We start from the raw sequence: 17,008 nt of genomic DNA, 5'->3' as shown, positions 1-17,008 counted from the left end.
ATTCCTGTTTCCTGATTTCACTAACAATAATTTTACATCTTTACCTGAACCCTACAATAGTATATAGTGGCAGGCAAAAGGCCTTTCACTTCACAGTTGAGCCCAGGCCCACAGTAGGAGATCTGCATGCATCCTTCCACGCCACCCCACTCCAGTCGATACTCCGTGACATCAGCTCCATTACTTACTGGAACCTTTAAAATGGATATAAATAGTTAGAAGTTTAAATTAAAATAAAAAATTTAAATTTAAAAAAAAACCCCAAACCCCAAAAAGTCAACCAAACCACATCTATTTTTTTTCAGAGGAATGTTACACTCCCATTTCTTTGCTGATTTTTAAATCAGTCCAATACAAATAAATCAGAATACAATACTGGCCTTGGATCACCTATACTTCAAAACTGCTATTTATTGTTGCAGAGACTACTCTTTACAAAGTAATTGTGATTTCAGTTGCTTAAATAGAGATACCATTTAGCATATGGCATTTGGCTTTGGAGCCTCAACAGTCAATGGTAAGAGATGGTCCTCCTGAGAGGGTATGAGAGTTTGCCCTGGCTGGGTCTCTAGTGCAGGGATCACAATATGCAAAAGTACACTGGTGACAGTGTCTTTATCTTACAGATTAAAGGAGTCCTCCTTTGGAGCACATCATGGCTCTTGTGCATGGAAACTAGGTTGTGAGCACAGTGGGAAGCAGAAAACTGTGCACTCTGTCTTCTCCTAAGACAGAATTGTGAAGCAAATGGGAGAGACATGTAAGTAACAAGACAGAGCTGGACTGAAATGCCTGCTCAAGTAGCCTGTTTTTCCTCACTACCTGCCCTAGGAATCCAAATTTAGCCTCTCAATTTTGAGAGCTGTATGATTTTAATACCCCTTAGAAATAACAATTTGAAGTACAGCTAAAATCACGTGTTCCAGTGCCAGACTAAGATATGAGACTACAGAAAGGTATCAGCAGTCAATGAAGTAATAAAGTCAACCAAAAAGTAAACCAATTTCGTAGATTGTGAAGAAAACAGACGAAAAATGCTGACATGCTTTTGTAGTAAATATTCCAAGACAGCAATCACACCAGGGTGCAGATAATTGCTCCAAAGCATGTTTTTCCTTTACCCTTCTTTTGAAAGAGAAGTATTAGCTACTTTCAGCATTAGGCCATGTGAAGTTAAGTGACTGAAAACAAACAGCATTTCAAAGAATAACACTTGATGTTCTTGATTTGTGACTAAAAAGGACCCCCTTCCCTTCTCTCCTTTACAATGAGATGTGTTTGGTGAGAGGACTAATGCAGCTGTGGATGGCTCTACCACAGTCAGGGAAGATGCTCAATGTTACTGCTGTTGCTGCTGTAGATGTAATGGAGTTCACCTTAACAAAAGTAAGGGAATCCAAGCCAACAAGTGCAGGGATGACAAAAAATTGGGGGAGGCATTTGATAGGCTGAGGGGTATGGCTACCAGAGTAATTTCCACAATTGGAATCTGATACAAACTTCAAGAAGTTCCACGAATACAGTGGCAAATGCAAAGTCCTGGAGCTGGGATAAAAGAGTACAGACCGAGGAGCAACCTTACCAAAAAAGAAGGTGTGTATTTGATGAAGATGAACTACATACTGGCTGTATTAGCACATGAGAAGCAAGAAGACTAAAAGGAGTAATGATGCTCCCCTACTCAACACTTGTGCGGCTGCATCTCCAGTACCATGTCCTGTCTTGAGTTCCCCAAAAGGAGATGGACATTGATGTAAGGGACTAAGTCCAGTGAAGGGCCACGAAGGGGGAGTGCAACACACAACAAAAAAGTTGTGTGTTGCTTATTTGATAGCAAGATGATAAGGCTGAGGGGACATCCTACTGCTGCCTTTAAATTACTTATCGGGAGGGTACAGAGATGATGACAAATTTTTCTTGAAGGTGGCACAGTGACAAGAAAAGTGTTGTGACTTGCATTAAAGGGTATTTTGACTAGACATAAACAAAATCCTACAGCACAAGAGTTTACCCAGACAGCTCTACCAGGCTGCAACATCTTCATCCTTGGAGATAAATAAAACTTCACTGGGCAAGGCCCTGAGAAACTTGACCTAAATCTGAAGTTACCTCCAATTTGAACAGAAGGTTGAACAAAACAACATCTGGAGGTCTACTTGTACTTTAATTACTGTGTGATTCTATAACGTAGACATTTATCATCACTCAAATTAATCCTACCTGAATGTTGCAAGAGGTGTTTTTCAAAAGGCTTTGCCTTGTAGATATTTAAGGAGTGCTCCTCTGACATACGCAGTAGGAAGCATGAACACTACTTTCCAGGTAAAATAGTTTAATCTTTTTTTTTCTGTACAATTCTGTAACTCAGATATTTCACTCCATCTCAAGCTGCTGAAAAGTTGTGTTTAAACAATATTCCCAGATAGAATCTTTCTTTTTACAAGCTTAATTTTTATCTATTGCATTTTTTTAATCAGACATCTAAATACTAAGGGTTTATAGGAAGTCTGTGATGCTTTTGCTACATTATTACTGATGTAATTATATAAAATTAAATCAGGTTATAAAACCAACAAATGCACAATCATCTATTGTATTACGTGGATAGATTCTCTCTGAGGAAATATAACGACATTAAAGAAAAATTTTAAGAAGAGACTGCATCACTCAGAAGTGCAGAGCAGCAGTTGTGGCAAAACTCTTAAACAAAAGAACACGATAAGATCTCAAGTACCTGCAGGCTACCAACTTACAGCTGCCGTGTAATGGTATGATGAATGACTAAGGTTTTACCTATCAAGTGTTGGATAATAAGGTAATCCCGTGCTTACAAATAGGATTACAATACAGTATTAAGCTTTTAAAGCTGAGCTTAAAAGTGTAGAAGACAATCATGTTAGAATAGATGTAACATGGCATTCTTACCTCCCACGACACCTGAGCACATGCAGCAGACCTGCATGCCACTTGAGGGGGCTTGCACTGATCTGGTGGTCCAGGTGCTGTAGTTATTTCACATTTTTCTGAGTAAGGTCCAAACTATTAAGAAGACAGTTGATACAACTACATTGTAAAAACAAAATTACTACTTTTTAAATAACAGTTTACCATAGTAGGGATGTATAACAACAGCCTGAAACTTTGTATTACGTGTTTATAAAATATATTTCTGTGGACTGTGGATTCAGGATTTATTTCAGTATGTGACTATTCTCCAGAAAAGCTGCAAGATTCTTCTTTACTACAGCAAATGCAATGTGAATAAATTTGGCACTTCAAACTCTTGGGCAAAACAGGGAAGCGCTATCCAAAGCCTTATTTTGAAGTTACACGATGGCTGCACTGGAATATTAAACAACTTGTAACTGCCTTTTTATATCTATCTAAAAGAAATAAAAGATTCAAAAACTGCTGGGCTATAGACCATTCTTGTGGGGGGAAGGATAAAAGTCAGGACAGTGCTTTAAAGCTTTAAGTTCCAGACCTCTCCACAAACAGTATCAACTCATCCTGATAGTTTTTTACGAAGAGAACATTATTGATCAATGTAAGCAGCCCTGCCTCTCTGCCTTTAAATTGGGACTTTGGGTACATAATTAAATAAAGCTTGTTCTGTAGCAACTATTGATTTAAACACATTTCGTATTCCAAAGAGGGAGAACAGTCTTGTATCTGACAGAACATGTACTCAGAAGCTAAACTAAATATAAAAATTGAGAGAGTCAGGAAACACTATTGTGTTCTAGAACACCAACAGCTGTAATAATGAAGGTCAATCAATTTACAAAGCTGTATATAGAAAATAATTTGTTACCTGATTTCACATGAGAACACTATAAAGTTATAACAGTGCTTTAATAAAGTACTTAGCATTTCCTAATAATTTCCCAGTGCTGTTATTCAGATAAGAGACATAATTATCTATTTTCTCTTCCCTTCATCTAAAAATCCCCTTCATTATAAACTGATGTGTAACTGTCTGTTCCCACACAACAATAAGCTATGTGACTCAAATAACTCTACATTAGGAAATCTGATTTTAAAATTACTGTTAAATGCTTCTTTTGAAAGGAAAGATCCTTAATAGTGATTGCAGTCCCTGGAACTAATTTCATTTCAGACTGCCTCCTTACCCCAGCCTTGTTAGCTGCTCGCAGTCTGAAGTTGTACATCCTCCCTGGAAGAAGGCTGCCGACTGTGCATTCAACATCAGAGCCTTGGTAAACCTCTCTGTGTTCATCAGTTTCTGTCTGAAACATTTCCAGACTATAACAGGTAATAGGTGAACCACCATCTACCTGGGGTGGTCCTAAAAATAAGGAAAAAAGAAAAACTTATTTAATTTTAACACTTAACACATTTGGATCCCTTACAATCACTAACACTTGTAATAGAATTACCCCAACGCAGCTGAATTTCTCTTGCTCTTGGTCTACCCTGTAGCCTTGGAGGCTGGCATGGACCAGGAACCACTGCTGGTGTCTGGACCAGTAAAGAATCAGATGCCTACAAAGGAAAGACAGATTAACAAAGCCATCTAGGCCAAAACAAGCACTATCAATTATGCCACAAGTAAAGGCAAATACTGACCCAGAAACAGGATCTTCCCTTTTCTGAAGCACATCTTCAAATACATGAAGATGCTTAAATGATCTGGTGTATTTTTCATAATAGCTAAATAAAACATGCTACACTAATTATGCAATATGCAAAATTAGCTTCTGCTTTTGTGTTTTGGCACACATGCAAGGGGTAGAATTGAAAACAGTGATTAATTATCAGTACAAACCTAGTATAGATGCTTGACTTGTTCAATGTAAACTCGTTCTCTTTTCCATAAACTCCAGTTTAATGAGCTCTAAACCCTTACTCTAAGGGTTGCATACTTTCTGTACAAGAACCTCTCAGAAATCAAAAGTGGGCAGAAAATTCAATCAGAAGAGATTTTAAAAAAATTGAGATGTCATTTTTCTCATTGCTTAGTAATACTTAATGTGCAACAAGCTTTCCCCTCTGATTTGAAATTTGGGCAAAAATGCATAGCATAACAACATACAGCAGATGGAACTGGCTATTCTGGATGCAGACAGAAACGAGCAGAGATGATGAGGGGTTACTGGTTGCAGTGTGATACAGAACAAAGTTGGTAAGTCTTTAAGTTTACAAAAGAAATGCATCTCAGAGCCCCTTTTCACAACTGCTTTCTGCCTATGTTCAAGAACGAGTGGATTTGAAGTTCTGCTGGTTTTCAATTCCTTTGAAATGTATTGTTGCACTGAACAACTGATGCTACTTAAAAACCAGAATGTTTCTCAGGAGGCATATGTCCATGACAAGCGATAGAGGAGTTAAATTACATCTTTCTTTACTGTTCTTCTGTTGATTTCTGACACCTTCAGAAAGTATCAGGACTTTCTGAAAGTTATTTTCTCTTTGGTTCTTAATGTTTATTCAAGTAATAGAGTTGGGCTGTGGGGAAGTAAGCTGGCAGAGTAAAAGTTGCCAAAGACACACGCTCTTGTGGTTTGGTGACGGCCTTCCTCTGCCCCCTGAGCTACGGCAAGCCAGCACTGAAGGAGACCAGATTTATTCTTATGACAAGGTGGCTGTGGTCAAGGTTATCTTTGCAGGAGACTTCTAGGTGGAGGAAGAAAACATACATTTCATATAGTAAGGGGGGAGGGCTGGATAGAAATGGCCAACACTAAGAATACAAGGCTTTAAGATTTTCAGGAGACCGGCTGGACAGTGAAGCCCTGCTGGAAGTCTGTAGAGAGCCAGGGCTGGCTTCTTACACTTGGTGCTGAGAAGGGAGAGGAATACAGCACAACATTTTGGCACTGGCAGCTGAATTTCACCACAGAAGTGACAGTGCAAGTGTGTGTGTATGTAATGTGCGTAGTATGGCACAGCAAATTGTTTGGGAATATTGAAAACTAGGGCAATGTAAATATTTTAATTGTGCTTGAGATAGCATGGGAAGAGACTACAGGGCACAACCCTGTAAAGCCTAAGTGGAGACTTCCTCCCTTGCTTGCTGGGCTGACTTGGCTACTCAGACTAGGTACTCCACTGACCACAGGGAAAACATTAAATTCACAGAATCACAAAATCTCCTGAGTTGGACGGGATACACAAGGATCATGGAAGGCCATCTCTTGGCCCTGCACAGGACAACCCCAAGATCCACACCATGTGAGAGAGCATTGTCCAAATGCTTCCTGAACTCTGTCATAATTGGTGCTGTGACCACTTCCCTGGGCAGCCTGTTCCAGTGCCCTGCTTACACTGCTACATTGGGTTAGGCCTTAATAAATGACATTCTATTAATGTATCACAGAGGAAAAGACATAGTATGTTTTTGTAAATAAGAGAAATCATGTTAAACCAAATACAGTATCAGAAAAGAATATTCATTTATTTCTTTAAGAAATGAACAGAAATTTGAAATACTGGGCATCGATACTGGAACTTCTTTGAGGTTCTAATTATGGCTATTTTGTTAGACACTTCTGCACAATATTTGCTTAAATCCATCTAATGGACCAGATTTTCTTAAAGAGAAAGAAAATTTATTTAATAAAAACATTAGCTCCTATTACCGTGCTTTGTCCTCCTTCTCCGACGCAATATACACGTAACCGATAGGAAGAGCCAGGATTCAGCCGGTCACACACATGTTCCCTGGCAGCTCCGCTGTATATTGTGTCCCATTTGCTTCCTGAAAGTTAGAAATAAGTGTGCAATGAACCAAGGTGTAATTTGCCCCACTTCAGTACCAGCCACAGCAGGTATCCGAGCTTCACTAAATAAATGTGTGCCTGATGTTTATAGGAAAAGAAATTAAGACTTGCTTTGAGTTTCCTGGAAGATACAATAATTTCATAAAGCGTTTCCTAGGTAAATCTGTTGAAGTGAAATAGCTTCCTTTGGTATTCACCTTAACTAGAAGATAATTTATTTTTAATGAAATAATTATTACTGGGCCAGCAAACACATTCAACATCATAACTGAATAAATGGGAAAGATACAAAAGCAGTATTTTCCATGGAAAAGAAACTTCTAATTATAACATCATTTTGCAGGCTGTAACTACAGTTTACAACTGATAAAGTTTGTTCCTGTATTTCTTAACGACCCAGCAGCATCTGAAATACTGATTTCATTTGCTATTCTTAAATCAGAAACTCTTTTGCAGTCTCTCTCTCTTTTAAGAGATTAAGGAGGGAACCTGGGACTTTTAATTAAGTCTCCGACAACTCAATATATCACAGAATTTAGAAGACTGAGAACAAAAGGTAATACACTACATTTAGCTCACTAAATCTGCACAAAAGGCTTGGATGCATCATTCCAAAAGTGACTTAGTGTGGACACGTGACGGAGTAAGGAAAGGATAGAATAAGTATCAAAAGAACCACAGGTGAGAGCCCTGAGAGGGCTCCCATCACATCTGAGGACAGTGCTTTGTCTCAATCTGACACAACACTGGAGAAGTATAAACTTTCATTCTCAATGTAACTCTGTTCTTGAACTTAAAAAGGTTACATACGAGGTCTAGATTTTTAAATATGCAAGATGGCTTTATGTCCAGTTTAGAAATACTGTTAATTTCCTTTCTGTATGGAAGGACAGAACGGCAAATAGCAAAAATAGTTATCCCAGCTGCCTCATTGTTCTCCTTTAATAGTGACAAATAGAGCACTAGTTTTTCTTTCATCTGTCATACAGACAAAGCTACACGTCCGTCTTCTTGCCCTAAAATGTCTAAAATTTCCCATTTAATTTCCAAAAGAGAATACACTTAATTAATAAGTTAATCAAGAAGCATCTTTTTTGATACAGAATTTTGTGGTATCTTCTTTCTAAACCAGAGAAAAGGAACTTGTACACAAGCATCAATATGCCTCTATTTTTTTTGATGACAGTCCCTGGCAATACCTTTTCCTGTCATAATACACATTTTGTTCTTCTCACAGGCGCATACAGACAGGAAAAAACCCCCACAGCTGAATGCCAACATATGCTCCTAATACTTACCATTTAAGCCTTCAGACATTTCCACAACGTATGTATTTATTGCTGCTCCTCCATTGTCTTTTGGTGGATCTATAAAAACCAGCAATATTCCAACTAAGCAAGATAAATTAAATGCTTTTGTAGCTTTTGGGAAGGATTTACAAAAGGCAAAAATCAACAGCCAACTGGAAACAGGTGCTTATTTACACAGACAGCATCCTAGGCTCGGGGCAGTGGCAAATCACTCCAAGTCTCTGCTATGCAAAGCTGCCAGCTCACAACCCTACTGTTTACTCTGCAGATGAAGAGTGACACGTGAATGGCACCTGGGAGATGCCACAGCAAACATTTCAGTCTCAAGTGCTGCAGAAGGCAGCCTGATTATGGATTCAGGGACTCAGACCCTAATGGTCCTGTAATTTGGACTGCAGACAGGAAAAGATTATCATACTGATTTGTACATAAGAATATTTCAAAATTATTTAGACAGAATTTCAAAACCCTAAATATTTTGGGATCAGCAGTCAGGAGTTCTACACTGAAAATTTCTCTCTTAAACTTCTAATACATCATTAGAAATTGAGTGCACAGTATTCATGTACTGGTACATGAATACTGGTACAGTATTAATACAAGATATGAACCTACAGACCTTTCTTTGACATATAATCCTGTTTTTCAAAGATGACTTAAAATAAGCAAAATTAAAATAATGTGGAAAAACAACATTTTGAACAAATATAAAGACAGCATGATACTTCAACACAGAAGAGTACTCCTGACAAAACATCACATTATGTACATGCTGGATGAAATGATGTTGGCTCTTAGGCAAGGGTTACATTTCATATCACACCTGCTAAATAAAATGAGACTTATTATATAGCACATAGCACTTGTTTGGTTGGAAGGTATCAAATTACTCCAAATGAAAGATAAAGTTATCGGATTAATTATCACATAAAAAGAGCATTATTGTTCAACATAATGACTATTAAAGGTTTTATATATAAATAGACATTTTAGGTAGCTTTTGATTTACAAATCAGGTATTTGTAATAACTTCATACATTATATCATCAATAAAAGTATCAGATTCTGATGTAGAAAAGCAGTCTGGAAAGATGCAAGACTGGACCTCCTGAGTACTACTTATACTCTACAAGTAACCTTCTTATAATTATATTAAAGAATTAAACACACTATTAAATGAAAATAGGTAAGAAGTGACAATAAATAAACTTTTAAACTGATTTTCTGCTAAAGTACTGCATCACACAGTACTGTTTAACCTTCTCCTATTTTACAGTGTAAGGTTAAAAACCCCTGAGCCTAAGGAAAAGTTTCTCAAGATCCTTAGCAAACAAATCACTTATCCATCAAAACCAAACACTTTGAAAACATGTGTTGAACTTTGATCTTCTCTTTCAATAAAAACCCAGAATGTCATCCACTTTTTGTGCTGGAGAAACAGAACTTCTTAATGCACCAATTAACACTTTTTTTTTTTGTAATTATTGCAGTCCCCTGCAATAACAGTCCCTATTACAATTAGTATATCATTTTTCCCACATAATTTCTTAAAATGTCTTACAATTTTGAATCAGTATTTTTCTTAATTCCATGAAAATGGATTGTAATGGCTCAGTTGACTGAAGTGTTACTGAAGTAAAACCACACCCTCTATATACAAATATATATAAAATATTTTAGATATATAAAATACAGAAGACATACTGTAAACAGAGCTGGACAACATTCTTACCCCAGATTATTTTAAAACTCTGTGCATGAATTTTTCCTTTCACCATGGGTTTTGAAGGTACTCCAGGTTTGTCTGGACAAGTAACGTATTCCACTGTTTCACTTGGACTGCTTTTCCCTTCTGAGTTGTATGCAATTACCTGCAAATATATATAAAATAATATAAACACAGTGGTATCCTGTTTATTGTAAGGACAATTTAATTTAGATGTGTATTTAGACAGATAGATACATAATAAATTATCACAAGAAGTTATTTAGTCCCATAGTTAGACAATTACTACACTGAAAATAAAAATGCATGCAAATTCCTGGGAAAAAACCCCAAACCTTAAAAAAATCCCTCTCACACTAGTATAGTACCTTCTTTTACAGAAACACATTCAGAGATAAAAAAGGGTTTATATGGGTAAGTTGTACTATCAACAGCAAGTGGGATATAAACTCTTCAGTCCCAAGGAAAATGATGGCAAAGGTTGTCGTGAAAGTTATTACAGGCATGTGAAGGACAAGAAAGTAATTAGATTTATCAAGGGTAAATCACATTCAACCAACCTGAGTGCCTTGCACAATGAAACAATTTGCTCAGCAGATGGGGGAGAGCTGTGGACATCATCTACCCTAATTTTAGTTTGATATGATCTCCCAAAGCATCCATGTAGACAAGCTGGTAAAACACAGACAGAACAGATGGACCACATGATGGGTGTAGAAAACCTGACAGAATGCCTGGCTCAAAAGGTGCTGGTTAATGGTTTGAAGGCAAATTAGCAGCTGCTTAAGAGGGGATTTCCTCAGCAGCTGATCCAATGTCAGATCCTATTCAATATCTTTAGAAGTGCTCTGGATGACAGAAGTGAGTGATGCTCCTAGGTTTGCATATGGCACCAAACTAGAAGACAGAGGTAGGAGGGAAGAGCCACCATGCAGACTTTGACAGGCTGAAAGACTGCATCAACAAGAACTGTATGAGCTTTGGACAAAAATAATTTTGCACCTGGGATGGAATAACCCAGCACCAGTACAGTCTGTGGTCTGACTGGCTAGCCAGCTTTTGTTTTTTTCAGCTCTGCTGAGAAGGACCTTGGGTGGGAGCAAGCCAAATGAATCAGCAAGGCATCTTTGCAGTAGCAAACCCAAATTGTTTCAGGGGCTGCATCAGCAAGAATTTAGGCAGAAGAGCAAGGGATGTGATTACGCCTCTTTACTCAGCACTTCTCAAGCCATCCTTGGAATACTGTGTCTGGTTTTGGTCCTTTCAGTTCAAGAGACACTGGGAAACTGGAGAGTTTAGAAGAGAGCCAGCATGATGAGTAGAGGATTGAAGAATTTGACACAGGAGAAAAAGTAGTTTTATTCTGCCTAAGAAAAAAGAAATTTAATTGAGAAGGATCTAATCACAGCCTTTCAATAGCGAAAGAATAGTTACAGAAGAGATGAAGATACTGCCTTCAAAAGATCTGTGATGACAGGACAAGAGTTAGTAGACACAAAATGGGTTAGGGAAAATTCTAGCTGGATTTAAGAAAAGAAAGTAATCACCATTAGAACTGACTGCCCAGGGAAATGGGCGAATCTCCATTGCCAGAAATACTGAAATCTCAGCTCAACAGGGCTGAGACAGGCCTGAATTGCCTAACCTAAGGCCCTGCTTTCTCCAAAAATTTAACCCAGATGATTGCCAAAACTCCTTTCCAACCCAGACTTTTCTATGATTCCAGGAAATGAAATTCCTGCTATTCTTAACTTTTTAGTTTAGTTTAGCAACAAGCTAAACAACCTAAAAAAAAAAAAAAGTCTTTTTGGCTTTTATACTTGTTTTAAAAATGAGCAGAATCAAAATAAGAGCAGTGATGTTAGTACAGACTGAGAAAAGGAAATGTGAGCTAGCATGTCTCTCAGACAGTAAGTCTCCTGATACACTTTACAAGATTAATAATCATCTCCTTGTCTTTTTGTCCTTACAAATGAAGTTAAACAGGCAGTTAGCATTTACCTATTATAATAAGGTTTCAAATGGTTATAAAGCTTCTTTCAAAAGCCTTAAGGAATATTACTACTAATTAAGTCTTTCCCTGTATAATAAAAATTAAAGACCTGATTAACACAACATTTGTTTCTCCTTTATGCCCTGTGAATGAGCGAACAGAGACTTCTGTTTACTGTTTTGCTAATAACAATAGGGAATAAACATTGATTTTTTTATTTTAATGAGAAACTTAGAACATATAAGTAACTATAAATTTACTAGTAATTAGTATGCTTAACATGAAAGATTACTTTCAAAGGAAGACTGTGACCAAGTCCTGCAAAAGCTAGTTTCAAGGTAATTAGCTATTCATGTGTGGCCATAAGTGCTAGGAACATATTGTGTATTTTAAATTCTTTAAATATTAAGTTATGTAAAAACCCCAACAATATCATGTTCAGAAGTGCAAAATATCATCTGAAAAGGAGTACTTGTGTGCTTTAGTGTTAACTCAAAGCAAACCAACCAGCCCTTAAACTGTTACCCTTCATATTGCAAAGAGAAACTATTCTTCAACGGTTCCCAATTCTTCCTTAAGAAATAGTATTTTAGGTGTTATGTATGACAACAGCTACCAACATTTTTCCCTTGTAGGCAGAGCTGAGGTTATTCTGACTGTGCCTCAAGTTGCCTCAGGGGCAGTTTAAACTGAAGGTCCGGAAAAATTCCTTCACGGGAAGGGTGGTCAAGCATTGGCACAGGCTGCCCAGGGAAGTGACTGAGTCACCATCCCTGGAGGTATTTCAAAGATGAGTACATTTGGTGCTTAGGCACATGGTTTAGTGTTGGGTTAACAGCTGGACTTGATGATCTTAAAAGGTCTTTTCCAACCTAAATGATTCTGTGATTCATACTGTGGGACATGTCTTTAGCCTTGTTCCAAGAGCAACTGTTCAAGAGTGACAAAGAACATAGACTAGCCCAGGTTGGAAGGAAGCTGAAAGATTATCTGGTCCAACCCTTCAGGGAAAAGTGAGTCTAGACGAGATTATCTAGCACCCTGTCCAGTCATATCTTGAAAGCATCCATTGATGGGGACTCCACCACATTCCTGGAGAGGTTGTTCCAGTGATTACTTGATCGCACTGTGAAAAATTTCTTTCTTATAAAGATGAAACCTCTCCCGATGCAACTTGCAACTATTGCCCCTCGTCCAATCCAGGTGGCTCCTTGTGAAGGGAGAACCTCCCTCCTCTTTGCAGCCAACCCTTAAGTACTGGCAAACTGTGATGAGGCCCCTCTGAGTCTTCTTCAGGCAGAAAATATCTAATTTCTTTAGACTTTCATTATAGGGCAGGTTGTCCAGCCCTGTGATAATTTTTGTGTCCTTTGGACCATCTCCAGTCTGTCGGTCTTTTGTGGATTGTGGGGATCAGAACTGGACATAGTTCTCCAGGTGCGATCTAACAAGTGCTGAATACAGTGGGATGATCTTAGCTCTTATCTCTGTTAGTAATGCCCCTGCAGAGTCAGACCAGGATCCAGTTTGCCTGAAGGTCCCTTTCAGCAAGGCTGTTCCTAGCCTATACTGGGCTCATTGGTTATTCTGACCCAAGTGCAGAACTTTGCACTTGTCTCTGTTTAACTTCAATACTGTTTTTCTACCTCACTCTTCTAGCCTGCCCAGGTCTCTCTGTAAATGGCTTTTCCTTCTGATGTATTCATCTGACCACTGAGTTTAGTAGCACCAGCAAACTTGGTGAGGATGCTTTCAATCCCATTGTCAAGATCAGTTGTGAAAATGAACAGCGTGGGGCCTCATATCGATCCCTAGGAGCTCATACTTCAGACAGGCTGCCAGCCTGAGTAAAAACCACTGATCACCACCCTCTGAGTGGGGCCAGTTTTCTACTCATCTCATGGACTACCTATTCAGTTTGTATCTTGCCACTTTGTCCAGGGAGAAGGCTGTGGGAATCTGTTGAATGCTTTGTTGAAGTTTACGTAAAGAAAATCCACTGATCTCTTTGGGACAACTGAAAGTGTTGCTTTGATGTAGGATGTGATCAGGTTAGTCAGGCACGATTTACTTTTGGTGTAGGTTTTTCCCAATCACCTGCTTCGTTTGGCTTGTAATAGTCTGTAGGAGGATTTTTCCATTACTTTTCCAGGGACTGAAGTAAGACTAATGGGCCTGTAGTTCCCTAGGTCCTCTTTTGGGCCCTTCTTATAGATGCCCTCTTCCCATTTGCCCTCTTCCAGTCACCAGGGACATCTGATCAAATAGTGATCTCGCAGCAATGTCAGCCACTTCTCTTAACATCCAGGAGAGGACTGAGTCCTTCCAAGAGACCAAAGTTCAGCCTTGTCACAGCTACCTCGTTCTGTGATCTGGGATCCAGTTATGACAGCAAAGGCAGAGGCAAAGAAGGTATTGAGAACCTCTGCCTTATTTGCATTATTAGTAACTTGCTTCCCAGTCCTGTTTAGCAATGGGCCTTTGTATGCCTTCCCTGTGCTTCTGCTTACTGCTCACATATCTGAAGAACCCTTTTTTGTTGTTCTTGACACCTCAGGCCAATTTCAGTTCTAACTGATCCTCAGCCTTCCCAACTGCAACCATGCATGTCCTAAAAAGGTTCTTGTAGTCTTTGATGACTATTTGGTCACCTTCCCATGGCCAGATGCTTCTTTTTAGCTTTTAACCACACCCAAGGCCAGACTAACCTAACAAGTTCAGCCCTCAAGACTTGTTAGAATGGGCTCAGCACCATGGTAATATCAATGATTTGCTAACAATTTTTTTTGATGATCCCAACTGTGTTTAGACATGTTTAGAGTCTATCAAAGAACCTCATAGCTACACTAAGTAATACTACCCATGTATATGAAATACAAAAGCCAAATAAAACCCCGAACTGGTTAAGAACATGGACTTATGACCTGGAGTTTCAAGGTATCTGCAATTGTGCCCTTACAGAGGTTCTTGTTCCTTCTACAGAGACAATTAATGAAGCAGGTGTTCAGACGATAGTTTTAAGAGACTGAAATTGTAAGAAACTGGCATTGAATTCAGTTTTCCTTAGAAAAGGCCCTCTCCAGTTCTGAGTCAATCTCAAGCTACTCTGGTACAAAAAAAACCCACTCAAACATATGAAAAAATCTTACCCTAAATTTATATTTTGTACTGCGCCTCAAATTCTTCACTGTGTAGGTAAGATCGTCACCATCATATTTTGGCTTGAAACCATATCCCTGCAGAATTAAATAGGATCATTTGAAACATCTTTGCAGACCAGAGGATGTAAGGTACTTCATACAAATAAGTACTGTTTCAAACTGTAATTGTTATGCTTTCTGACAAAGTAACGAGTGCACCTTCATTGTGTAAACACAAAATTTTTTTTTTGAGAGGAGTGAATTCATTATCCATTTTCCAATCAGAAGAGGAGAAAAGAACAGTAAGAGAAACATACACAGGATCACCACAAATTATATCTAAAACTTTTAAAGTGTAGAACAGTATTAATTTTAAAACAAAGATAGTTAGGCTGAAATGACATCTAGAGGGACCACACTTCATGATGCAATTACTTTGATCCAGCTCTTATAAGGCTTAACTTTCACATACAAATTCACAAAGCTAGAAGTAATTTAAATGTCTTTGGAGGAATTGGGCTTAATAACACTAAACACAATAAAAAGAAGAAAGCTATGTGGTTTGGTCACAACAATGGCAAGTCATTAGCCTTATTTCAGAAAATACAGTTCCTTGCAGAATATTCTATCAAAAGTAATAATTATTACACTTAGTACAATAATGTATCAAACACACATTTTAGTCTCTTTTCTTATTGAGAATAAGTATTCTAAACTTACTGAGTTCTCATCCTCCATCTCTAATATATATGAGATTCCTTCATCTGATGGTGTTCCTGAGGGTTTTGTCCACTGAAGGGATAACCAAGTAACTCCAGCATTAATCAGCAAAGGACTTGCTGGTGTGGTTGGGGCAGTGCCTGAGGTATGATACAGGACTTCTTCACTAAAATCACTGTTTAAAACAGACAGTATGTAAACTAACTAAACACAATAATTATTTCTAGAAAAACAAAATTCTTACAGTTATGACAGTTTCTTGTACATAAGCACAATGGGAAATTGCAAGCTGGTACATGCAGATGACTTAACTTGCCCATGAGTCTGTCAGTAACAAAACATCTGAACAAGGGTAACATATTCATAATTGAAAGATTTTCAATGTTTTGCTAACCAAAATGTTTTACTTTTTCATATTAACTCAGTATTCTAAAACAGTAGAGCTCTATATGCAATAATATACTAATACCACAGTGTCCTTCCTATTCAAAATGAAAACATGAAGGCATGAAAGAGTATATGGGAAGACCTCAAAACAAATTTTGCTTATGTGTTCCAAGATTACTTTGAAGTACTAGTTTCTCTAGTGATTCAGAAAAATAGAGTAATAGTCCCATTCAGTGTTAAGCTACTTTAAGAGTTGATAATATGAAAATCTTATTGCAGAACAAATGAAGTAGACTGTACACCAGTGAATCTTCTAACACAACTGTTAACCTTATCTGATGACAGTTAGATACACCTTGTGGTGAAAACACAAACAATTTATATAAAAAGACCTCATGTGAAACAGAGGGATGCAAAAGTCACTAAACAGGTACTGTGCTTGCACAGATGGTCTAACATATCCAGCTATACTAAAAAGAACCCATCTGTTCTCAGGTGGCATTTGCTGCTTCTACATGAGATCTGAAGAAACATTCACAGGCCTAAAGCTAATCTAGGTTTTTTAACTATATGAAACCAATGTTACAATTAAATTACAAATGTCTAATTTTAATCTGAAAGCTAGGGATTACCTAAGTGAGCATCAGGAGGCCCTGAAAATGAAATCCTCTATACGGCTCAAACAGCTGTACCAGTTAAATAGCTCCTGTTGGAACCTGACTTGCCTGAAGAACCTCAATATAAAGATACCTCTTACTCAACCTACATTATAATAACGCACATACTGTAAATTTTCGTCTGCATTAAAGTACTTTTGATGTTTTAAAAAAATAATCTTACAGACAACACGTTATCAAGAGTGTTGATAGCACACAAAGTTGACATATCGCCTGTGTGGACATGCAGACTGTCAAATACTGTCAAGCAAGAAGTGAAAAAGTGCAAAATGAGAAAACTTTTTAAATTTGTTGGAAAAGTAATTTTTTTCC

General features: G+C 37.9%; 1 protein-coding gene and 1 long non-coding RNA gene across 12 annotated transcripts in view; one reads left to right on the top strand and one right to left on the bottom strand.

Moving 5' to 3' along the window:
- FNDC3A (fibronectin type III domain containing 3A) overlaps positions 1–17,008 on the bottom strand; it is a 118,978-nt gene that overhangs the window by 8,926 nt on the left and 93,044 nt on the right. For all 11 annotated transcript variants that reach the window (XM_064647266.1, XM_064647268.1, XM_064647267.1 and 8 more), the window contains 9 exons: positions 15,633–15,807; positions 14,922–15,008; positions 9,786–9,924; positions 8,042–8,110; positions 6,603–6,721; positions 4,401–4,506; positions 4,134–4,309; positions 2,926–3,039; positions 45–194 (listed from right to left, as the gene is read on the bottom strand). In XM_064647266.1, the coding sequence (XP_064503336.1) occupies positions 45–194; positions 2,926–3,039; positions 4,134–4,309; positions 4,401–4,506; positions 6,603–6,721; positions 8,042–8,110; positions 9,786–9,924; positions 14,922–15,008; positions 15,633–15,807 (1,135 nt within the window). The remainder of the gene's footprint in view (positions 1–44; positions 195–2,925; positions 3,040–4,133; positions 4,310–4,400; positions 4,507–6,602; positions 6,722–8,041; positions 8,111–9,785; positions 9,925–14,921; positions 15,009–15,632; positions 15,808–17,008) is intronic.
- LOC135410537 (uncharacterized) lies at positions 190–3,410 on the top strand. The gene is made up of 2 exons (XR_010428727.1): positions 190–760; positions 3,201–3,410. It is a non-coding gene; the product is annotated as an uncharacterized LOC135410537 (long non-coding RNA).

The sequence above is a fragment of the Pseudopipra pipra genome, chromosome 2 (genome assembly GCF_036250125.1).
Source record: "Pseudopipra pipra isolate bDixPip1 chromosome 2, bDixPip1.hap1, whole genome shotgun sequence".
NCBI lineage: Eukaryota > Metazoa > Chordata > Aves > Passeriformes > Pipridae > Pseudopipra > Pseudopipra pipra.
The sequence above is the reverse complement of the archived record's forward strand: the minus strand, read 5'-3'. Positions and strand labels throughout refer to the sequence as shown.